This window comes from Mustela erminea, chromosome 17, assembly GCF_009829155.1.
Source record: "Mustela erminea isolate mMusErm1 chromosome 17, mMusErm1.Pri, whole genome shotgun sequence".
Taxonomy (NCBI): domain Eukaryota; kingdom Metazoa; phylum Chordata; class Mammalia; order Carnivora; family Mustelidae; genus Mustela; species Mustela erminea.
Genome location: NC_045630.1, coordinates 68,893,298 through 68,916,355, shown reverse-complemented (window position 1 = coordinate 68,916,355; position 23,058 = coordinate 68,893,298). Strand labels below are relative to the sequence as shown.

General features: G+C 65.2%; 2 protein-coding genes across 8 annotated transcripts in view; one reads left to right on the top strand and one right to left on the bottom strand.

Moving 5' to 3' along the window:
• The window catches only part of SLC25A44 (solute carrier family 25 member 44), a 31,196-nt gene extending 12,495 nt beyond the window's left edge, over positions 1 to 18,701 (top strand). The window contains exons 4-10 of one of the 6 annotated variants that reach the window (XM_032318884.1): positions 8,332 to 8,399; positions 13,353 to 13,458; positions 14,000 to 14,100; positions 15,067 to 15,262; positions 18,308 to 18,346; positions 18,429 to 18,498; positions 18,611 to 18,701. In XM_032318884.1, the coding sequence (XP_032174775.1) occupies positions 8,332 to 8,399; positions 13,353 to 13,458; positions 14,000 to 14,100; positions 15,067 to 15,262; positions 18,308 to 18,346; positions 18,429 to 18,464 (546 nt within the window). In that variant the 3' untranslated portion in view covers positions 18,465 to 18,498; positions 18,611 to 18,701. Of the gene's footprint in view, positions 1 to 319; positions 1,150 to 2,451; positions 2,970 to 8,331; positions 8,400 to 8,741; positions 8,781 to 8,813; positions 8,908 to 13,352; positions 13,459 to 13,999; positions 14,101 to 15,066; positions 15,263 to 16,382; positions 16,878 to 18,307; positions 18,347 to 18,428; positions 18,499 to 18,610 lie in introns of those variants that run through there. The other 5 variants (XM_032318885.1, XM_032318888.1, XM_032318887.1 and 2 more) reach the window with 5 other exon arrangements.
• Positions 18,702 to 18,711: 10 nt separating this feature from the next.
• PAQR6 (progestin and adipoQ receptor family member 6) lies at positions 18,712 to 22,672 on the bottom strand. Of its 2 annotated transcripts, none has more exons than XM_032318882.1 (8): positions 22,537 to 22,672; positions 21,916 to 21,992; positions 21,392 to 21,519; positions 21,099 to 21,304; positions 20,847 to 20,994; positions 20,365 to 20,461; positions 20,126 to 20,276; positions 18,712 to 19,847 (listed from the first exon to the last, which is right to left on the bottom strand). In XM_032318882.1, exons 2-8 carry the CDS (start codon positions 21,964 to 21,966, stop codon positions 19,573 to 19,575), a joined length of 1,056 nt encoding a protein of 351 aa, XP_032174773.1. In that variant the 5' UTR covers positions 21,967 to 21,992; positions 22,537 to 22,672; the 3' UTR covers positions 18,712 to 19,572. The 2 variants fall into 2 exon arrangements, with proteins under 2 accessions (XP_032174773.1, XP_032174774.1); XM_032318883.1 differs by having other exon boundaries at positions 20,847 to 20,973; positions 22,537 to 22,665.
• Between the last annotated feature and the right edge of the window lie 386 nt (positions 22,673 to 23,058).

The window sequence follows — 23,058 nt, the reverse complement described above, 5'->3', positions numbered from 1 at the left end:
TGCCAGCGGGACCGCTCAGACGACCGCGGCGGGGCTGGGGGTGCTCCGTTGCTGTTGCACGCGCGAGGGCCCCAAGCACAGAGTACACTCCCCACGGGGCTGTGCTGTCGGTGACCGGTGACCGGGGAGCAGGATCCGACCCTGGCAGGCGGGCCGGCACTGGGGCTCACACGCAGCCACGGGCCGGCACTGGGGCCCACACGCAGCCCCAGGCCACCCTGCCGCGCCCAAGCACGGTCCCACCCCGGACCCCAAGGCACAAGGCTGTGCTGAGCGGCTCTGACCGCAGCCCGCGGCCCTCCGCTGTGTGCTTCTCCAGGTGGAAGGCAAGAGCTCCATCATCCTGACCTTCAGACAGCTGATGGCAGAAGAGGGGCCCTGGGGCCTCATGAAGGGCCTCTCGGCCAGAATCATCTCAGCCACGCCCTCCACCATCGTCATCGTGGTGGGCTACGAGAGCCTCAAGAAGCTGAGCCTCCGGCCGGAGCTGGTCGACTCCCGACACTGGTAACCCGCGGCGGGAGCCAAGCCCACTGGTGGCCGCGCTGCTCTGGGGCAGGGGCCGCGTGGGGGGGTGGCGCCGCCTCCCGACGGGCTCCCCGCCACCCCACATCTGCAGCCCTACCCCAGGGGGCCTGTCTGGGACAGGGCAGAGACGGAACGGCTCTTGCTGAAGAAGCTCCACACCGGGACCCCCTCCTCGTCCGTTACTTTTCGTTTTCTTGCCCTGCTGGGCTCCCTGGCTCAGTCCCGGTCCTCAGCCCCGTCCTAAGGAAACCCACCGTCCAGTGCCACCGCCCCACGCCCTGCGGAACCTCTTCTGGTTTCCCCCACGGTCTGTGTTCCTGACACCCTGACAAGAGCTGTACATAGAGCTTGCTTCCCGTCACTGGTCTTCTCCTGGGCCCTCAGCCCCGCTCCCATCGGCTGCCACGAGCCGTCTCCTGCTGCCTGCCGCGGGCCCGCTCGTGTTTAGTTCGGGACTGAGCTGCCCGCCGGACTGCGCTGCTTCTCCCTGCCGATGGGGCGCTGGGGGCACGGGCCGGCACTTCCGCGCGGGGAGTAGGAGCAGCGAGAACCTCTGGTGTTCCAGAGCACTTGTCCTCTCTTTGGAGAGGTATTAGGTCGGGGACAGATGTTGATCCTTTATCTTGTGTGTGTTTTCAACACCTGTGAACTAGGTACTGTCAGTCCTGCTGAAGCGCCAGTCCTGCAGTCAGAGCCCACCCCTTCCTCAGACAGGTGGAAAATGCGGCTTTTCCCTCAATCCCGATTATCTGTCCCGTCCACGTTCCTTCCGAGCCAGCAGCCCCCGGACGTGCAGGCCCGGGGTGACTAGAAGGCCTGCCAGGCGGAGAGAACAGCCGGTCCGGGGAAGCCCAGTGGAGCTCTGGGCCCTACGCAGCGGGGCCACCCGTGTCTGTACCCGGGTCAGCGGGACTCACGGACACACAGGCCTCACAGCGGGAGCCTCCGAGTCGTGGAGCCACTGGTGTTTCTCTCCTCATCCCAGTGAAGAGTCTTCCCGGTCACAGGCCTCCCGAGGGGTGCTGGGAGAGTCAGGAGCAGGGCACGAAGCCACCTGCCCACGACCGCTGCACTTACCAGCCTGACACTGCCCTGCGCGGCCGCCCGGCACTCCTTCCCCACACGCCGCTGCCACCCAGGCTGCCGCACCCACAGAGGTCACACGTGTGGCTGGAGGAGCCTTCCCGCCTCTCATCAGTCCCACCCCGGGAATGGCCGCGGTACCGTGAAAGGTGCTAGCTACCCGAGGCCTTGACACTTCTACGGCTGCCCCCTTCTGTCTCCCTGGCCTGGTCAGAGCCAGACCCCGCTTCTCCACCTCTGTCCGATCTTTGAGGGCGAACCCCCTTCACCTCCCTTTGGTTTTGTGTCCCCTCTCCTCCTCTGTCAGGTGTCCCCCAGTGTCCGTCCCCTAGTGGCTCCCCCCCACACCAGGGTGCACAGGTGACTCTGACCCACTGCCCCTCAGTCACCCACCTGCCCAAGAGCCACCAGGAGGGTGGAGGCCAGGGCTCCTGTCCCTGCAGTCTCCGCCCCACGCCTCCTCCCTAGAGGCCCGTCTGTTGTCGGCCCCACGCTGGCCACTCGGTCGGGCGTGGCCGGGCGTCGGGCGGTGGCAGGACGGGGCGTGGTGGCAGGAGGGGGCGTGCGTGCGCTCAGACTGCCCCCCCCCCGCCCCGCCCCGAGCTCCCCATGCGGGGTGCCGCACACCTCCACCCCCCGCCCTCTCTACCTCTCCCTCTGTCGGGCTGTCCCTCTGTCCACCTCCTTCTCCGTCTACCGCTCCCTCCGTCCTCCACCTCTCCCTCTGCCCACCTCCCTCCCTCGCCCCGGCCCGTGCTCGGACAGGGGGCCCCGACCCCTGGGGGGGCGGGTGGCCTCGGGTTACGGAGCGCTCGGGTGGGCAGCGGGCCGAAGGCGGCGGCCGCTGGACTCGCGGGGGCTGGTCTGTGGCCCGCCCCGGAAGGAACGTGGGACAACGGGGCGGCGGGCACGCAGGTGCAGCTGGCGCGTGGCACACTGGACTGCTGTGAACACGAGCGGCGGACACCCACTGTTGCACTGTACGAAGCCTCTGACGTGTGATTAAACCTTTTTACGGAGCCCCTGGGCGTCGGCTTGCGCGTGGTCCGTCTGCCCGCCGGAGCGCGCCGCCCCGCCCCCGCGGCTCGGTGACGGACACTCGCCCCTTCCAACCGGAGGCGCCCGGTGCCGGGCCGGCCAATCGGGAGGCCCGGGGGGCGGGGCGAGCGAGCCCGTTAGATTCGGCGGTCGGAGTTCAACATGGCCGCAGCGCGCCGCGTCCACGCAGACGGCGGCTGCGAGGAAAAGGGGCCTGAAGGGTCGTGTCCAGCCGTGCCCCCCGGCGCCACCATCCCGAGGGTGAAGCTCCTCGACACCCTGGTGGAGACTTTCCTCCAGAAGCTGGTCGCTGCCGGGAGGTAAGGGGCAGGAAGCGAGGGGCCAGGGAGGGGCGCGGCGGCGGCCCGGTCACGTGGCCTCGCGACTGGCCGGGCTCCGCCCGCGGTCACGTGGTCGCGCGCGCCGTCGGGGGCGGGGCGGGGAGCTGGGCGCTCGGCCTCCGGGGCGGGCGTCCGGTGTGCGGGCCCCGGGGCGTGCCCCGCGGGCGGGCTGCGGCGGGGCTCCCCGCGCCTCGGCCCCGCACGGAGCGCCTCGGCCCCGCACGGAGCGCCGGCCGTCCTGCGCCCGCGGCTGCAGTGCGCACAGGCCCGGGCGCCGCGCGTCCCCGGGGCAGACGTGCGGGGGACGGGCGCCGGGCTTGCCGAGACCGAGGGCGGGCGCCGGGCCGGAGGGCCGCGCGGGGAGGGAGCCGCAGAGCACGTGACGCCGAGCGGAACCGGGAGGAGGGAGCGACGGGGAGAAGCCTACGGACCAGGCTTGTGCAAAGGCCCGGAGGTCGTCGGGGCCGCCGGGGAGGGGCCGCTGGTGGCCTCCGTGCAGGAGCGGTTCTCCTGCAGTTCTCCGCAGGAAGGAGCCTGGTAAAGCGTCCGCAGTTGCTCTTGTGGACCCGTCGTAAGCCACCGCCAAGACCTGCCCCGGCCAGGTCCCTCCTGTTTTAGGTATTTGCGTTTCCGCCCCCCGCCCGCCCCCTCTCCATACGCCTCGCTTTCTGTGGGCTCGGTGTCCCGCGGGGGTTGGGGTGGGAGTCCTTGCCCGCAGTGTCGCCGGCCGTGCTGCCGGAGCTGGAGGTGGACCGGCGGTCGGGGCGCAGGGCGCCTGCTCTCCGGAGGCCAGTGCCATCAGGAGAAGGGAGTCAGAGGAGTAGAGCGGCGGGTCGGGGGCGTCTGGGTTGGCCAGTGCAAGGAGGGGACACTGGTGTGTTTGTCTCCGTGTAAAACAGGTTTCGTGCCTGTTTGCAAGTGGACGTGAGTGATAATGGGCCCGCGGAGGCCGTTCTCACTGAACAGGCTTGCTTTACGCGGTCACCACGGATCCTGGGTGCCTGTGGTGCAGGGCCGCTGGGCCGCCTTTCATTCCCTGGTCGGCATCCGGCGCTCACCCAGCCGGGGCAGACCCCTGGCCGGCTCAGCCCGTCCTCCACAGCTCCTGCCTGGGCCGCTGCCCTTGTCCTTGCTTTTGCACGAGCGCTGACGTTTCTGCGCGAAGGTAATGGAGAGGGGCCCTGGCTTCTGGGGTTCGCACCCGCCTCTGCCTGGTCAGGTTGCTTCCCAGAAAAGCTGTTCCTGTCTCCTTCATCCTCACCGGCACCGGCGTCCACCACCTAACCCCTGCCGCTCTGAAGGCGTGGACAGGGCTGTTCCACAGCAGTTCCGCGGGCCCCTCGCCGCTTGGGACACACCCTCGTCGCACTTGTCAGTCACGTAGCTTTCCTTGTCGGCCCCGGCCGCCGCCTCCAGGTTTTCTTTTTCAGACTCATTTTCTTAAGATACTATTGATTTGTCAGAGAGGGAGACAGAGAAGGAGGGGCCCAGCAGGGGCAGCAGCAGAGGGAGGGGCGGGCTCCCCGCTCAGCAGGGAGCCCGATGTGGGGCTCGATCCCAGGACCCCAGGATCATGGGGAGCTTAAGGTAGATGCTTAACCGCTGAGCGACCAGGCGCCCGTTCTGCGGAGTTTTAACGTTCTTTAAAGAATTCGTGCATTCTTACTAGGTCACTACCTCGTACTTGATAGTTTCTGTTACTGTCGGGAATGTTCTCTTGTTTTCTGTTTTCTTTTAAAAATTAGTTACTGATGACTTAGGGAAACTATTGCTTTTTGTGAGATAGTTGTATCCAGCAGTCTTGCTGCACTCTTCCCGAAGCGTAACCTCCTCCGAGTGCGCGGGTCCCCGGTGTTCAGCCGGATCCATTTCCGCGAATGAGCGCGCCCTGTGACCAGCACCCGGATCCGGAACACCCCCAGAAAGTGCCAGGCGCCCCGTCCCGTCCTCACCTGCAGCCGGAAGGGTAACCACTTTCCTGCCTTTTGTTACCCAGACATGAATCTTGCCTGCGTTCCCACCCCCCCAACACTTTATCAAATGGAAGGAATCCTGTGGTTTGTGATCTTTTATGTTGGACTCTTTTCCTCGACGCTGCCCTTGTGAGATTCACCCACACCGTCACCAAGGACTCGCGGTAGTGAACAGTGACGTCATCGTCAGTGACGTCATCGTCTTCGCCTTCCTCCTTCTCCTCAGTGTTTAAGTTTTGGCTCTGTATAGGGGCGCCTGGGGGGCTCAGGTCATGATCCCGGGGTCCTGGGATCGAGCCCCGCGTCGGGCTCTCTGCTCAGCGGGGAGCCTGCTTCCTCCTCTCTCTCTCTGCCTGCCTCTCTGCCTACTTGTGATCTCTGTCTGTCAAATAAATAAATAAAATCTTTAAAATAAAAACAGTTTTGGCTATGTATTTTTGAAAAATTATGAAAGTCTCTATGTGTTTCTAGTTTTCTGAGAGGTTTTTAAAAAGTCAGGGATGCCTGGAGGTCTCCGTTGTTAAGCGGCTGCCTTCAGCTCAGGTCACGATCCGAGGGTCCTGGGATCGAGCCCCGCATCGGGCTCCCTGCTCGGCAGGGGGCCTGCTTCTCCCTCGGCCTGCCGTTCCCCTTGCTTGTGCTCTCTCTCTGGCAAATAAATAAAATCTTAAAAATAAATCCTGTTAATTGTCATACGACTACTGCTGGTTTCTACGAATTCTACCACCTTTCATATTTTCATAGTTGTTTAATTCTTGTTTTTCTCTAACAGTCTCGGTTGACTCCTCTCAGGGGCAGGCGCCGCGTCGGCTCCGATGCTGCTCGCGCAGCCTCCAGCTCGCTTCTCTGGCCCGCGCCGCAGCCCCGCCGGCCTCTGTCCCTGGCGCTCCTTCACCGCTTCTTGCCTTTTCTTCTCATATAGACCGTGTCTTGTGAGTCTGCGTTTGGGTTCATTTTTCTTTGCTTTATCCACGAATCATAAATCACGCCAAAGCCTGTTGTGCTGCCACAACCGGTCTGGATCTGGAGTTCTGAATCCCAATGCAGATGGCACGTCTGGTGTGGTCTTGTACATCGTGGTGAGTTTTTTGCAAATCTCTGTCTCCGGTACCGTTGCCTTTCCGGGGTGAAGGTCGTCAGGGACCGTCTGTTTCCGCTGAAGTAGCTGGTTGGTCATGAACTTCCTGGTGCGGATAGTTACCGCGTCATTCCTGACGGCGGCCAGGCTTCAAGCAGCCGGGGAAGAAGAAGTTGTTTAATCCGTATACCGGGAAATTTACCCTCGTGGTGCACAGCACATTCGCAGACTTGTACACCCATCGCCACTCTCTAGTTCCAGAACATTCTCACCACCCCAGAAAGAAACCTCGTGTTCGTTAGCAGTCACTCCCCATTGCTCTCCGCAGCTCCCCGCGGTCCCCGTCTGCCCTCTGTCTCGCGCACCCGCCTGGTCTGGACTCTCCGTCCGCACAGAGCGCAGCGCGCGGGCCTGACGCGGCCGGCCTCCCGCACGTCGCATGAGGAAGGATTTCGGGGTTCGTCCCTGTCGCCGTGTCAGGATTTCCGTCCTTTTATGCCCGGATTGCTTTCTGTCGTGTGGCCCTCCCACCCCGTTTCGTTGCTTCTGCCCCGACTGGCACGTCGCGGGGCTGTTCTCCGGGGTCGGGCGTCAGGAACGGTGCTGGGAAGCGCCGCGCAGGTGCTGGGGCTCTGCTGGCTCCCGACGACACTCCCTCCCGGTGTCACCGCCCGGGGAGGTGCCAGGCTGTCCTCCGGGGCAGCTGTGCTGCTCTGCGTTTCCACCGGCTCGGTTTGCCCACACCCTCGGCGCGCTCCTCACCGGCGGTCTGTCTGCCGGCGGCCGGCGGCTGCGCGCCCAGTGCTTCACCTGCCGCGGGTCCGCGCTTTCCTCCGGACTCCCGGGCTGAGCCCGTCCACGCGCTTCTTCGCCGCTTCCGTGTCTTCTTTGGAGGACGGCTGACTCAGATGTTTCGCCGTTATTTATGTATTTGTTTACATATAGAAATGTTTTTCATTTAGGGGCGCCTGGGTGGCTCAGTGGGTTAAAGCCGCTGCCTTCAGCTCAGGTCATGATCTCAGGGTCCTGGGATCGAGTCCCGCATGGGACTCTCTGCTCAGCAGGGAGCCTGCTTCCTCCTCTCTCTCTGCCTGCTTCTCTGTCTACTTGTGATCTCTCTCTGTCCAATAAATAAATAAAATCTTTAAAAAAAATAATAAAATTCTATTTTGGGGGCACCTGGGTGGCTCAGTGACCTGCCTTCAGCCCAGGTCATGATATCAGGGCCCTGGGATCGAGCCCTGTGTCGGGTTCTCTGCTCAGGGGGAGCCTGCTTCCTCCTCTCTCTCTGCCCCTCCCTTCCTTGTGCTTTTTCTCTCCCTCTCAAATAAATAAGTAAAATCTTTTAAAAAAATAAAATTCCATTTTGAATAATCTCTACTCATGGGAAATGATCACATTATGATGTTAAATTTTAAAGCCAGGTTATGGAGGGAAGCACGCAGACCCCACGAGTATGATCTTTCTCTGGTATTACAGTTGCAGGCGTGGGGGTCCCTGGCAGCTCAGTGGCTGGCGCTGCTGGTCTTGGGGTAGTAGGTTCAGGCCTGTCCGTTGAGTATAGACATTCCTTAAAAAAATGAAATCTTAAAAAAATAAAATTGCAGTTGACTAGTTGACACATTACATTTTACAGTCTTTTACAAATGACCATTACTAGTTCAGTTTGGGCTTTGTTTTTTTAAGCTGTTCCATTTTTTTGGGAAGTCTGAGAGGATCTGTCTGATCTTGAAAAGCTCCTCCGCCCAGAGTCCGGTGCCTAACTGCCTGGTAGGGGCCACAGCAGCCTGAGGCGGTGCAGACAGAGGCGACGGGGTGGGGGGGGGGTAGGACACAGCGGAGTGGAGGGACAGGGATGCCAGGACTCCCAGCTTGCAGTGGTTGGGCGCAGGGCGGTGCCGGCATCGGGAGCTGGGGAGTGAACAGGTCTGGGGTCAGAAAGCTGTTTGGACAGGTTTGGGGTTCTCTGCGCCTTCGGTCCCCCTCCTCGCGCCTGGCCCAGCCCAGGTCGGTATTCTGCCTGCACCCCACTGCCCGGTTGGTTCCCAGCCCGCGGAGCAGCACAGCGGTGCCCCTCCTGGTGGGAAGCCGGGCCTCTGCGCCCCCAGGCCTCTCCCCTTCTCCGAAGCAGCTTCTGGAGACACGGGGCTGTGCAGAGACCACGCTCACGCGACTCTACTGCAGTACTGCTGTTATGGGGATGTTTTTCAGAACGGTGGTTGTTACAGTGTCGTTCACCTCTTACAGTACCTGGGTCATAAATAAAGCTTATGGTGCTGTGTCCGCACAGGAGAAGCAGCACTGCAGGGTTCGCCACCGTCCAGTCGCAGGCAGAGTCTTGGCATGTGTGCACCGTGGGTAAGGGGGCCACTGTTACGGTTACTTTGAGGGATTTTTTTAAATCTTTTTGTTAATATTTATGAAATCGGAAGAAGTGTTTTTCAGAAAAAGTACCGCAATTTCAGATTCTCACTATTAAGTTTCTGGTAGTTCCCGAAGTTTCCAAGCAGTAAAAGTTGAGGTTACAAGGGGCCTGTGTCCCCACTTGAGAGAGAGCCAGAGCTCGAGCAGGGAGAGGCGCAGAGGGATGGGAAGAAGACGCGGGGGACCCGGAGATCACGACCCAGAGGGAAGGCCGACCCTCACCACCCAGGCGCCCCTAATGAAGAGGAGTTTTTAAAAGCTAACTTGTTGCCACAGTTGTCATCATGCATCACATACCTGTGCGGTCCTCAAGGAGCATTTCTTGTTTTGGCTTCCCTCCGCCCTCAGGCCCGCGGCTGCCCGCTGAGCCCGGCACCCAGAAGGGGCAGCGGGGAGGAGCCACCCACAGGCACCTGCTGGTGGGCGGTGTCAGACCCCCAGCCTCTGTCGCGGGCTCGCAGCGCCCCCTCCCTGGGCTGGGGCCGAGGCGCCCTCTGGTGAGCGGTCGGTGGAGGGCGCTCAGCGGGGCCACAAGCTCGGGGTGGGGGTGGGGCGGTGCTTAGAGCTGCCGGCGGCTGGGAGGGGGGCAGTGGCGAGCCTTCTGCAAAGCCCTGCACTGACTGACCCGGGGGCATGATTCTGGGCTTCCGTATGTTGAGGGTAATTTTTTTAAGTTAAATTTCGTGATACGGGGCGCTGGGGTGGCTCAGTCTGTCCAGGTCTGCCTTTGGCTCAGGTCATGATCTAGCGTCCTGGGATCGAGCCCCACATCGGGCTCTCAGCTCCGCGGGAGGCCTGCTTCCTCCTCGACCTGCCGTTCCCCTGTTCCTGTGCGCTCTATCTCAAACAAAATCTTTAAAAAAATAAATAAACTCGTTTGGTAAAGTCAGAGTTTTTAGTGCAGTTAATGAGATACTCCTTCTGTGAGTTCAGACCATGGGAGATCTCCGTTCCCGTGGTGCACGGGCTGGAGAGCAGGGCGCTCTAGATCTCGGGGTGCTGAGTTCCAGCCCTACATGCGGCACAGAGGTTATTTTAAAAACGAACTAAAGGGACGCCTCGGGGGCTCAGTCATTAAGCATCTGCCTTCAGCTCGGGTCATGGTCCTGGAGTCCTGGCATCCAGCCCGCATCGGGCTCCCTGCTCCGCGGGAGGCCTGCTTCTCCCTCTCCCACTCCCCCTGCTTCTATCTGTTCCCTCTGTCACTGTCTCTGTCAAATAAATAATTTAAATCTTTAAAAAAATATAACTTAAAAGAGTATAAGAGAACTAGATTAAAATCAGTTAATATAGTCATTTGTGTTTTGATAATTAGTACATTTCAAACAGTGACTTTGGTGATAAATATAGTCCTCTTTTGGGGGGGGCACAGCTTAGCCTTTTCTCTGTCGTGCGGCCAGTGGGGTCTTCCTGCGGCTCGGCGGGCCTCGAGCCGGCCTCTGCCACCAGGACGCTGTTAGGGAGCTCTTGTCTGCCGGGAGGCTTCTCGACGCCGGGAAACCAGCTCACTGTTGGGCACTTCTGTGGGCGCCGTGAGGCCTGCGGTGGAATCAGTGCTACTGACAGTGCTCGTCTGCGCGGGGTCCCTGTGCTAGGTGCGTCACACGCGTGACTCGCGGGAGCCCTATGAGCGCAGACAGTTACTCGCCCGCCGGGCAGAGCAGAACCCGAGGCTCGGAAAGGTGCGGACGGACGCTCTCACACGTCACTCATGCGACGAGCGGTAGAGGTAGGGTTTGAACCCAGACAGACGGACAGGCCGTGAGCCGCAGAACCAGTGCACGTAGCCACACGCAGCTGATGGGCCCCTTGCGTGCCCTTGGAAGGCCAAGGCCGGGGCACCGTCCCAGCAGGGGGTGAGGGGGGCTTGCAGAGAGCCCCCCCCCCAGCTGCTCCTGAGGGAGGACTCCTCTGCCAGATCAGTGCACACCTGCTGGCCCTGGGGGCGCAGTGGGGGCGCTGGGCTGCAGCTGCCTCCAGCCCAGTTCCGGGCACCCCGGACATGCAGGGAGTGGACAGTGGAGGGGCGTGACGGCCCCGAATGCTTTCCAAAATGCATCACTTGACCTGCTTTTCTCTGAAAGTATGTTTTTAGAAGTCACAAGGGCATTTAAACTGTTCCCGAGCCTGGAGCCTGTCCCTGCTCTCGAGAAAGGAACTCGTGGGGTGGGGAGGGGGTGGGAGGAGGCAGACAAAGGCACGCGCATGGGCCAGAGGGTGAGGACGCCCCGGGCACGCGGTGTCCACGGGCCTGACCGCGGCGCGCGGCGCTCTGCAAGGGGCATCCGCTGCGGGAGCGCCTGCCACGAGGAGAAGCTGTTCCTCCCCGGTTTCCCGTGTCTCCTCCAGCTGGGGGTGTCGGCTGCACTTCTCGGGGTCGTCCTTACACCGTGTGAGAGCCGCAGCGTCGTGCCATGAGCCTTACACGAGCAGGCGTGGCAGTGACCCTGCAGTGTCCAACAAACAAAGCCGGGATCCCTGTGCCCCGTCTCCCCCACGCCGTCCTGCAGTCCAGCCGCCCGCCCTCCGCTCCCGTGCGGCCCGCGGTCACTGCTCGGGGATCTGCGCGTGTGGGCTTTGCCGTCACTGAGTCCTCGGAGCCCAGCGGGCCACGCAGTGACCTCCACAGCAGCACTGGTGGGCGATGGCCTGTCCCTGGTCCCCGGGCCCCGCATCCTCGCCACCACCACCACCGGATGCTGGAGCGCAGGACAGGGGCCCACTCAGACCCTCCGCCGGCCAGCAGGCCCGGAGGAGGAACAGGATCTCCGGTGTCCGAGCCAAGTCTTTCTGAAGCCACAATTACCCAGTTTCGTTCCAGCCCGCTTGGCCGGATGTCCTGCGTCGCCACATTCCTCTTGTAGCCACAGACTGCGTGGCAAGTGGGGCTGGCAGGACACAGGACGCCTGGGGCCCCGCCGAGGCTGAAGGGTGCCAACCTCTGTCCCTGCTCCTGCTCACGGGGCCAAGGTTTAGCCCCCACAGGTGCTGGTGTCCAGCGGGCACCGTCACGACAGGGAGAGACCATCCCTCACGTGGAGCCGCCGGCAGAGGCTTGCAGGCGGCTTTCTGGAAATAAAGGCCTGGCCTCCTGCGCGTGCCAGTCTCCAAGGTGTCAATGCTCAAGCCGCAGTCGCAGGACAGCAGCGGCGCCCCGTAGGCGGAGCGTTTCCAGACAGAGGACGGCAGCCGCCCGGGGCCCCAGGAAGGTGCTGGGCCGGGAGGCGGCGGTAGCCTTGCTTCTAATATCACCTGCGGGCGGACGGCAGGACTTCGTGTCTGGGGCGGTTGAACAGCAGGTTCACAGGTTTCCTGCGGACTAGCAGGTGTCCCTCGCAGGGCCCCGTGCACGCACAGGTGTCACCCGCTCCGCAGACGTCGTGTAGGGCAAGAGCTGGTCGGGGAGGCCGGGAGCCATGAGAAAGGGGGACCAGCAGTGAACCCCGAGCGGCGGGGGGCTAGGCGCCGGCTTCCAGGGACACAACACCATGTGTGTCCCGTGGCCCCCAGTCTGGCCACACAGCTGGGGAGCGTCCGATCCCCCGCCGAGCACAGTGTGGGCTGTTGTGTGCTTGGGGACTCCGGGCTCAGACGCTCCTGCGGGTCACTGAGCTCCCCCCACCGCAGCTTAAAGACCATCCCGAGAGCCTTTGCCTTCAAAGTGCCCCCCACGAGCAGCCGTCCCCATGTCCACGTGTGCTCCCGCGGACGCCCCAGGAAGGCCGTGCGGCTCCCTCCCACAGGATCACCCAGGACCTGGTTGGCGGCCAGCGCGCTGGCAGATGGCGGACAGGCAGGAGGGCGAAGGGAGAGAGAGAGACGAGAAAGCAGGGAGTGGGGAGGGACGAGGCAGGAGCCTCCGTTGCCTTATCTGAATTTCTTTGTCCAAGAGAGCAAGCCCGGGGAGTGTCCCGGGCACCCTCTGATCCTTCCAGCTGTGAGGGTGGATCCGGGACCAGCTTCCAACAGCCGGGACAGAGACCTCCTTTTACAGGGCGCAAACAGGGCGCCCAGCGGCTCCGTCGGTTAAGCGTCTGCCTTGGGTTCAGATCATGATCTCGCCCTGGGATCGAGCCCCGCGTCGGGCTCCCTGCTAGGGGCGCGTCTCCGGCTCCCTCTCCCTGCCGCTCCCCCAACCCTGGGCTCATGCTCTCTCTCTCTCCCTCTCCCTCAGATAAATAAAATCTTTAAAAAAATTTTTTTAAAAAAAGGCAGGACAGTAAGAGGAATCCATTACCCCACTAACTAGCAGCCCCAAGGTGGGTGGCTCTGGTTTGGTGTTTCCAGCGCATGATGATGTCCTCGGACACCCCAGTTCCCCTCTTCCGTTCAGCCTCCTCAGGGCATGAGTTCTGCCCTCAGGCCAAGGTCCCCACGGAGGCCTGAAGCTGGAGCCACTGCCGCCTGCACGGGTCGTCCCCTCCCACAGAAGGGGCACTGCTTCCTTCCTGTGTGGCTCCTTTACAGAGGAAGGAAACCTCTGCCAGAGGCCACCTGTCCTGTCCTGTCCTGCTGGAGTGACCAGAGCTGCTCAAGGACCGCAGCCCACCCCCGCAGCAGGACCTCCCCGCCCCCAGGAGCGGGTTGGACACTGTGGGGGTAGCTGGCACGGAGTCTTAGCTCCCGGTGATTTGAGGCACTGTGGCTGGACGGGGGTGACCCACTCGTAAGGGGAGACTCCAGAGCTTAGTTGGGCTCTGCTGTGGGGCGGTGGGGGCCCCGGGGATCAGGTGCGGCTGAGTGGGGCTGCGGGTGGCAACCACAGCCTTCCCCCGGGGCCGTGGACTTGACTGGCCGGCCCCTGCGGCAGGGAGGCAGAGGTGGCCAGGCCGGGCGCAGGCTGGCCGTGCGCTTGACCCTCTGCCGGCTGTTTGTCCTCCCCGCCAGCTACCAGAGATTCAGCGACTGTTACAAGCGTCTCTGCCAGCTGCAGCCTGACGTGACCCAGCGGATCCACGACAAGTTTGTGGCCCAGCTGCAGGCGTCCGTCCGGGTGAGTGCCAAGGAGCCCAGCAGGGGGCGCTGGCCCTCGGGGTCCCCAGGGCTCAGCGCTGCCCTCTGTGGCTGCGGGCTGCCGTGGCCGCTGTCAGTTCTCCGTCGTGGCCTTGCTCTCATGCCCGTGGCCAGGGCTGGGGCGTGTGCCTGCTGCCCCGGGGGCTCCTGTCCTCCCCGCGTCCCCAGTGCCCAGGGAGCAGAGGCGACACGTAACCGTGGGCATCCGTGGACCGGCCTGCTGCGGGGAATGTGAAGGAGGCCAGGGCTGTGTTCGCGTGTTGAAGTGACCGTGGTCTCTCCAGAGGGCTCCGCGTCCGTGTGCGTCCGTGTGCGTCCGTGGCACCGCGGTGGCACCCCGAGGGGCTGGGCGGGCTCTGCTGTCCGTTTGGTACTTTCTGTCCTTAATTATTAAAGCCACACGGAGAGAAGTTGGAATGTTGGTATGAAGACAGAAGTCAGCCAAAATCTTACCGGTCCTGCGCGTGTGGGCCCGGTGGGCTTGTCCGGCGTCTGAGTGCTGTGGCCCGCCTGCCCTTCAGGAGGAGATCTCGGAGATCAAAGCGGAGGGGAACCTGGAGGCGGTCTTGGACGCCTTGGACAGGATCGTGGAGGAGGGCAAAGACCGCACGGAGCCGGCCTGGTGAGAGGCGCGGCCCCGGGGAAGGCGGGCCCTGCAGCCGGCGCGTGCTGTCGGGGGCTCGCGGCCCACGGGGGACCGTCCTTGCGGGGGGCTCATCTCGGGATCCCCCTGGCGGATTTGCAGTGCCTGTCCGGTCAGGTTTTAGTCACTTGTCCATTTCACAGTATTTAGGGGACCCCTATGGTGTGCCCCCAAAGCTGACCTTCCCGTGGCTCGGGCACCCCACACAGGATGGGGGGATCCCAGGCTCCTGCCTTCCCCAAAGCCCCCTGCCTGAATTTAGGCCAGAGCCAGGAAACACCTTTCTCATGCCTTCCAATTTTTTATGCTTTATGACCTTAACACATAAGAGAATTGGGTTTTAGAGCTAAAAACGAACTTTTTTTAAAAGGTTTTATTTATTTGACAGACAGAGATCACAAGTAGGCAGAGAGGCAGGCAGAGAGAGAGAGGAGGAAGCAGGCTCCCTGCTGAGCAGAGAACCCGATGTGGGACTCGATCCCAGGACCCTGGGATCATGACCTGGGCCGAAGGCAGAGGCTTAACCCACTGAGCCACCCAGGCACCCAGAAAAACGAATTTTTTAAAGAACCTCTGGTGGCTTCCAGCCCCCTGCCCCTCCGAACCAGCCCGTCCTCACTCTGGGCCCTCGGGACTCGCGCTTTCACCCCCAGACCCGCCTGCCGTAGCTTCCCAGGCGGCCAGCACCGGCTGGGCCTCTCGGGGTGGCCCCACTCGCTGAGGAGCGGGGACACAGGGTCCCACGGGCAGAGGCCGTGGCTGGAAGGTGGCCTCCTGGGAGCGTTAGACATGGGGGGGCGCCTGCGGCTGGCGGGTGGGGAGAACCGGGAGAGGGGTCCCCGGGCGCCTGAGCCGAGAGCCGGCCGGTGAGCCCAGCAGTGGGGGCCCGGCCCAGCCCGCTTGAGACTCACCCACACCCGTGCTCCCCCCACCCCCGCCACCCAGGCGCCCCAGCGGGATCCCCGAGGCAGACGTGCGCAGCGTGGCTGTGCCCTACTTCCTGCAGCAGCGGGACTCGCTGCAGCGCCGGGTGCGCAGGCAGGAGGCGGAGAACCGGCGGCTGGCGGAGGCCGTGCTGGCCGGGCGGCGGCAGCTGGAGCAGCTGGAGCAGCAGGCCCGGGCCCGGCAGCAGGCCTGGCAGGTGGGTGTCCCCGGTCGTGTCCCCCGCCGTGGGGCCTGATGGCAGGTGGCAAGCCCGAGGGACAGGCTCCTCCTGTTAGGCTCAGTGGCCTGTGGCTGTGGGGTTCTCCACGAGACCCCCAGGAGCTTTTGGGGGCACCCGGGGGCGCAGTCTGTCAAGCGTCCGACCCGGGTTCAGCTCAGCTCAGGCCATGCCCTCGGGCTCGTGGTCGGATCCCACCCCCCCGCAGTCAGCAGGGAGTCTGCTTGGGATTCCCTCTCCCCCTCCCTCCCTCCCCCTCAGAGCGGCTCCAGTCCAGGGCTGTGGGCACCACTGCTGGGCTCGCTCCGTCACCCAGACGCGCAGCCCGTCTTTACTCGTAACCACTTGCGGGTTCCCGGGGCAGGCCTTCCCGTTCCATTCCTCGCCACCGTGGGTCCCCACATCCCAGGCTCCCGGGTCCCCGAGCCTCGGAGGCTGCAGCAGGAGCCGGCCAGTGGCCTCGCTTTCCCTCCTGCCCTCACCCCCTCCCTGGCTCTGGGGCACTGGGCAGCAGGTACCCACAGGGTCCTGACCCGGGCCTCCTTGGGGGCACCCTGCTGAGTCGTCAGGCAGTGTGCTCCCCGCCGCTGCCACTCTGTCCCCACGAGGCCATGGCTCACTCTCCTGTCTGGAGCCCGACTTCCAAGCCGGCCAGCCCTGACGTTCAGAGCTGCTGTGTTCAGAGCGGGGCGCACAGCCCCTGCTCAGAGCCATAGCAGCCCCAACGCAGCCAGAGAGCCCCACTGAGTGGGCAGTGGGTGCCCTGGTGAGCTGGTGCGTGACTTCATGTGGCACCTGCAGGGCTGTCCGTGTCCCAGCCCATGGCCCAGCTGCGACCCTGCTAGTGTCAGGGGACACTCAGGGGCCCTTAGTCATGCTGGGCGCTGCTCTGGGGAGGCCCAGCCTCGGTGGCCATGACCGCCAGCCTGCTGAGTAGGGGACACCTTCCACAGAGGCCTTTGCCTGCCCCTCTCTTGCTGGGCCTGTGACCTGAGCCGAGACCCCTTCCGTGTCGCTGGGGGAAAGAGGCCTGGGGTCAGGCCGAGTGGAGGGGAAGGTTACGGTTTCTCCTGGGCTGCGTGTCCCTCTGCTGCTGCAGGCCCTGCACAGAGAACAGAAGGAGCTGCCGGGCGTGCTGGGGGGGTCCGAGTGAGGAGGCGGCCGCCGGACCAGGAACAGAGGGCAGTCGAGGTCAAGGGCCAGGGCCGGCTGCCCCTGAGAACCGGTGAAGTGGTGGCCAGTCCCTGAGTGCGGATGGAATTAGCCGGAGGATGACGCCTGACCAGCCCTTCTGCGTTGGGGGCTCCCTTGGGGTCACACACAGACACACACACACACCCCTTCAGACCCTTCCCTGTTCTCTTCGGACGCGAGGGCTGTCGGCCAGCACCAACGCCGGGAATCAGGCCCCAGGCTCTCTGTCCTGCAGGTCGGAGCCAGCCGCCTGCCCCGCCCGTTCCTGAGCACCCCCGGACCTGGCCCGGGGCATCTGTGTTCGGGCTGCCCTGATTGCCCCCTTGCCGGCCAGCCCCAGGGCCCTTGCCATGTTCTCCCCACATCCGTAAATAAACCTCCTCCGCTTCCTACACTGTAATCTGCGAGGACGCTTCCTCCGCCGGCCTCTCCCAGTCTCTCCAGGGCCGAGGACCCCCCCGCGAGGCCCCCCCCGAGCTGCTCTGAGAGCCTCCAGGCCGAGGCGGGCTGGTGGGGGCGCCGCTGCCCACCGCATGTCCGTGCAGGGAGGCAGCAAAGCCCCTCGACCGGGAGACCGGGACCCCGGGGCCAGCCCTTGTCTGCCACCCGGGTTCACTGTGATGGGGGCCCCAGGCAGGCCTCCCTCCGTCTCCCACATGGTGAGCGCCTGTGCACGCGCACACATGCGCCGACGGGCAGGTCTTCTGACCGGCGGGTGAAGTGGATGCGTACACGTGGGGCACAGAAAAAGCCCCCCGGGATGCTTGGCTGGGGGCACTGGAGACACACGGGCAGATATCGAGGGACCCTTGCTGGCTGCCCTGAGCCCAGCAGGGCTGCGGCATTCACACGGGAGACCCCCTCCCGCCCGGCTGCAGGCCGTAGGGTGGACAGCGAGGCGGCATGAGGGCACCCTTTCCCCATCCTCTCCAGGCTGGACTGGGGGGTCGTGGCCCTCAGGGGTGCTGGGCTGGGGTTTTGCAGGCCGGACGTCTGTCTCGGAAGACCGGTCCCCATTGTGAACCCCGAGGAGAGGACCAGGGAGCCTCCGCCTCCTCACAGGCCCGGTCTGTGCCCCTGCGAGGGGCTCCGGGCGAGGGTCCCCAGCACCCCTACACCAGGCCTGCCACGGACATCCCTGCGGGGATGGGCGCCTCCGCCCTGCCTTGGGGTGAGCGAGGGCATCGCTGCCTCGGGCTCCCCCTCCCTGGGGTTTGGCTCCTGCCCTCGGCCGGCGGTGCAAATCACAGGCTTCCAGAGGCAGCCCGGCTCTCCCGGAGCCTATTTTAGACCTGGAGCCCCCCCGCCCTGGCCTGGCCCACTGGTGTTCAAACTGAGGCTGGAGTGGGGGGACTTGGGGTGCGCCCCCTGGGGAGGGGCCGGGCCTGCCCAGGCAGCTCCAGTTCCAACCACAACATCCTTCGGGGTTTGGCCTTTAGAGCTGGGGCAGATGACTCCCACATGGCCCTGGCACAGTCCCCCGGGACCCGCCCACAACATGGGGGGCGCCCCCCTCGCCTGCGGGGCTCAACTAGGAGTATAAGTGGCGCGGGTGCTGGCCGCGGCAAGAGACAAACCAACTGAGGCCCAGCAGCCCCGCAGCCGCTCACGGACACAGACAGGACAGACCCGCCATGAGGCCCGTGACGGCCCTCACCCTGCTGGCCCTGGCTGCGCTCTGCCTGGCGGGCCTGGCCGGTGAGTGGCCCGCCTGGCCCCAGCCTCCCCTCCCCTACCTGCTGCTCGCCCAGCCGCCCCCCCTCCTATGGGCTCTGTCCTGGGGGTGGGGGCCGGGACGAGCAGGGCTGAACCAGACCCTCTCCCCTGCAGATGCGAAGCCCAGCGGTGCAGAGTCCCGCAGAGGAGCAGGTATGAGGCAGGGCCTGTGGGGGGATGCGCGTGTCACCCCGCAGGCCCCGAGCCCCCTGACGCCCGCCTCTGTGCCCCACAGCCTTCGTGGCCAAGCGGGAGGGCAGCGAGGTGGTGAGGAGGCTCCGGCGCTACCTGGACCCCGGGCTGGGGTGAGTGCTGTCCAGGGCCCCGTGGCTCCAGACCGGGCCTGGGGACGCGTGGGGAGCCCCGGGGCCGTGGGCGCTGCGCCTGGAGGCTGATGCCTCTCTCTCGGCGCGCCAGAGCCCCAGCCCCCTACCCGGACCCCCTGGAGCCCAAGAGGGAAGTCTGCGAGCTCAACCCCGACTGCGACGAGCTGGCTGACCACATCGGCTTCCAGGACGCTTACCGGCGCTTCTACGGCACGGCCTAGAGCGGGCGCCCTGTGGCCCTGGCCAGCTGGCAGCCCTCCCACCTCCCCCCCGCACCCCGCCTCTCCCCCCGCCTCCCGTCCCGCAAGGGTGGGGTCCCCATCATCCCGCTGCTCCAGAATAAACTCCGGAAGAGGAACTGGGGCCGTGATTCTTTGTCTGTGGGGTTTTGGGGGGCGGGGTGGAGGGGGTGGGGAGGCGGGCCTCTTCAGTCTCAGTGCTCCCCCAGATCTGCCGTTGACTGCTTTATTTGGAAGCATCGAAGGGAGCTTTCTAAAGGTCTAATTATTAGGGTCCCCCTCTAGCCCAGCACCCCTCCCCCCACCCAGGACACCCACTTCTGTGGAACACCCGAAGGCCCGGACAGCTGGAGCGCGTGGCTGTGCGGGGGACAGCCTCTTCCCCGAGTGCAGAGAGCCCCTGGTCGGGAGGCAGGGCGGCCGTGGGTCTGCAGGCCGAGCGAGCGCGCGGGGTCGGGGGTCTAGGTTAGTCCTGTTAGTGCTTCCCCGGGCTTGGCAGAGACTCGCAGCCAGAAACGGGACCAGGTGTCAGGGCCTCAGCACCTCCCCGTCGCCAGCCTTCAGCTGCGGCCTGGCACTCGCGCTGCCCCTCTCCGACCCTCAGCACTTCCCCGGCCCGCTGAGCACACCGTCGCTGCCCCTCTTGCTTGCTGCCAGCAGCGCCCTGGCCCTTTCCTCTCCTCTGCCCTCTCTCCGCAGCCACTCTCGGCTCCCGGCTTCCATGTGCCCCGCCCATCAGGCCCGAGTCTGGGCTCCTCCCCAGCACCAAGGCCTGGCCTCCGCCTTCCCCCAGGGCAGGCTCAGAGATGGGGCCTCACTGCTGTCTGGCCTTCATACCCCCCTCCAGGGGGCCGCCCTGCACCAGGGGGCAGGTGCTGGGGGCCCGAAACAGGGAGCTTGTGAAGGCAGCAATGATGAGCAGGTTCCCGGCCACCGCCAGGCCCAGCGCGGCCACCGTGCCCGCCAGGCCCACGGGGGGCTCCTGCGTGGCCAGCCAGGCTCGGCGAGATCCCATGTCAGCCAGCACGGCCTCCAGCTGGAAGTGCGTGCCCAGCACGGCGCAGATGTGGAAGAGCTGGTGGCTGTGGCCTGTGGGGGGGGCGGGCAGCTCAGGGCACAGACTCCGTTCCCAGGGCCACCCTGACTACCTCCTGCTCTGGGCGGGCTGCTCCCCTAAACGGGGACTAAGAAAACCTAGAAGGCCCCCGGTACCCGTGCTGCTGGTGCCACTGTTATGTGGGGAGGGGTGCGCCTGGGCCCTGCGTGCTCTTCCTGGCTGCGGTACCCCGTTCCTCGGTTCGCTCTGTGCTCTGGGACGCTGTCTCCCCTCACCCCTTCCTGGATGGGCACCACTGTTGAGCTCTCACCGATGTAGTCGAAGCGCCCCGGGGCCAGCCGCTCGGGCAGGTGGGAGGCGAAGAGGAAGCCAGTGAGCAGGGCGCACAGCAGGTGGTAGCCGTGGCTGGCGCTCAGCGCGTCCTGCCCGCAGCCGGGGCCCCTGTCCCAGCACAGTCCGAGCTGGCAGAAGACAAGCGGAGCTGCCGGGAGGGCCTTGGGGAGTGAGGGTCCGGGGAGCAGGGAGGGCAGGAGCCCGGGGCCCCCTTACCCGGTAGAAGAGAGGAAGGTTGTCGAACAGGAAGGGGTAGGCGAAGGCGGCCGTGCGGAGGACCTTACTGAGCCCAGGGCTCTCCAGCTCGGGGAACCTGAGGAAGGGAAAGGCGAGTCACCACCCTTGCTGGCGGTGGTCACTGAAGGTCAGGGGTCCTTTGGCCAAGATGGACTGTCACTAGCTTAGTGGCCATGAAAGCCCTTAGGGCCTGGGAGCCTCTGTAAGTGACCACACCCGTGAAGGCGGTGGACACCCGCCCGCCCGCCGCTCCAGGGTGGCCGTGAGAATCCAAGGAGACGGGGCAGGTTCGGTGCTGGGGGAGCGACACCGGGGGAGTCCTCAGTAAGCCGGGCCTTTGTTACTCATGTCGATCAAGAGCCCGAGGCGCAGGTACGCCACCGCTGGCCTCCGGTGTGTCTCGGGCCTCCAGCTGTGTCCTGTCCCTCCGCCTTCCCCCTCCGCACTGGCGGGAAACCCACCGGGAGTAGCAGGAGAGGCCGGTGCACAGGAAGGAATTGAGCGCGGCAGCAGGCACGAAGAGCCGGTGCAGGCGGCTGTGCAGCCAGGAGGCCGGCATGGAGTAGGCGGCGTACGGGAAAGCACAGCCTGGGGAGCAAGGGGGCGGGGCTGGAGCTGACGTATCCAGGGCGCGCCCGCTCGGCCCCGCCCCCAGAGCACCGAGGGCCCGCCCCCACAGCCTGCCGGCCCCGCCCCCGCCCCGCGGGGCTCACCCAGGCTGTAGAGGCTGAGCGCGCCGTAGTCCAGGAAGTAGCAGATGTGGCGCGCGCGGGGCGACATGGAGCTGAAGGTGTGCGCGCAGCACGACGCGAAGGGGTAGAGGCAGGCGGGCAGCAGGAAGACGAGCAGCGGCCGGTGGTACGGCTCCGCCCGGAAGCCCGGAGCCCCCGCCAGCGCCAGCAGGCGCCACACGAAGTACCTGCGGCCGGCAGGTGCTCAGGCCCGCCGCCCACCCGCCGCGCGGCCCCTGCCCCCCCCCCGGGGACCCCGTCGGGGCGCCGCTCACCAGGTGGGCAGAAAGTGAGTCCAGATGTTGGCCGTCTCGTTGGTCATCTGGAAGGAGCTGAGGACGCAGTCCCGGGCCGAGCTGCTGGGGCGGCGATAGCCAGACAAGATGCCGTCCTCCCAGAACACCTGTGCGGGGCCGGGTGGGGCACAAGGTCGGGGGGCGCCACTGGGCCCGCGAGAGACCTCCGCAAGCGGCGTCGAAGAGAGTGGGCTGGAGGTCACTCCCGCCCCAAAGCCAAGCCAACTCAGAGCCGCGCCTTACCGCGTCCCAAATACCCAGAGAGCGGAGGAGAAAGCCGGGAGGCAGTGGGAAGGGGACCAGAGGGGAGGGGTGAGCTGGGGCGGGGGGGGGCGGGGAGAAGGGACTCTGGGTGGACGAGCATCCTGGGCTCTGGGGAGGGGTCGCCAGCAGGTTCCTTAGACAGCAGAGGGATGCCTGCAGGAAGGAGCCCCCCACACCCACGCCCAGCCGCTCAGAGGGGGAAGCCTGGGGACGGGGAGCTGGTGGGTCAAGCCCCTCACCCGAGGGACCTGGTGGACTCGGAGGAGCTGGGGCAGCTTGAGACTGAGCATGGTGGCCCGGCACCTCCACCCGTGACCTAGAGACAAAGTGCGGGGTGAGGGAATCAGGTGTCTGCCCCCATCCTGGGCCCCTTCTCACCCCAGGCAGGCCGGGCCTGGCCACCGGGAGCGGGAGTGCGCTGTGCCCGCAGGTGCGCGCGGGAGCTGGCGTCCTCCGTCATACCACGTGCTCCCGTCCCCGCCTGGGGCGTTCGGTTCGCGAGTGAGAGGGGCTGCTCAGCTTCAGCCCGGGACAGACAGTGCAGGGCGCTCCCCCGCGCGAAGGCAGCCGGGGTTAGCAGTCCCAAACCCCGGGCCCGGGTCCCCAGCCCCCCGTTTCGGTCTCTGCGGAAGCCTGAGTCAGGGAGGTCAGTGCCGAGAGCATCCGCGCACCCCCCGCCCCGCCCCAGAACGCCCCCTGGCCCGCGGAGCCGGGCCGAGCACAGAAACTGACCGCGCTCGCCCAGAGCTCGGGGAGAGGCCGGATGGCCGCGGGAGTCGCAACGAATCAGGGCGAGCCTGGCTCTTCTCTAAAGACTACACATGTGCTCCGGGGGTCCCCGACCCTCCTGAGCCCCGTACCCCTCTGCTCCAGACCTGGGCTCTGCCTCCGGGTGGCTGCGGCTCCGCGGCCCCTCCTGCCTCTCCCAGGCACATTCCTTGGCACCACTGGAGGGGCTGGGCCAGCCGGCGGGTGGAGCTGCCCCGGGGGAGGGAGAGGAGGACCCTCCCCCTCCCCCAGCCAAAACAGCGCGGCAACAATACAGCCCTGCCCCGCCCCTCTTCCTGCCTCCCGCGCGGCGGCCTGGGTGTGTGCCTGTGCGCGGCTCACTCCGGGCCTCACCGCCAGCCGGTCCCGGGCCTCTGCTCCTGCCGGGCTCTGCTGCTGACCTGGGTGCTGGGGACCCTGCTGGGCGGAGGCAGACCCGGTCTCTAGTCCCTGTGGCCTGGCTTTTAGATGAGGCCTCCCCGGTCCCGTAGCCCCTCCCAGGAGTGGGATGGGGGTGATCTGACCCATCCTGCGCGCTGCCCACCTCCCTGGGGACGGGTGGGGGTGGAGATGCTGGGGCCTAGCTCCCTTTGGGGTCCCTTCCCTTAACGGTA

Coding starts and splice junctions, on each gene's coding strand:
- PAQR6 (XM_032318882.1), bottom strand. CDS start 21,966: ATGCTCAGTCTCAAGCTGCCCCAGCTCCTCCGAGTCCACCAGGTCCCT. Junction 21,520..21,915: donor GAGTCCACCAGGTCCCTCGG/GTGAGGGGCTTG, acceptor GGCCCCGCACAG/GTGTTCTGGGAGGACGGCAT. Junction 20,277..20,364: donor ACCTTCCTCTCTTCTACCGG/GTAAGGGGGCCC, acceptor GTCTTCTGCCAG/CTCGGACTGTGCTGGGACAG.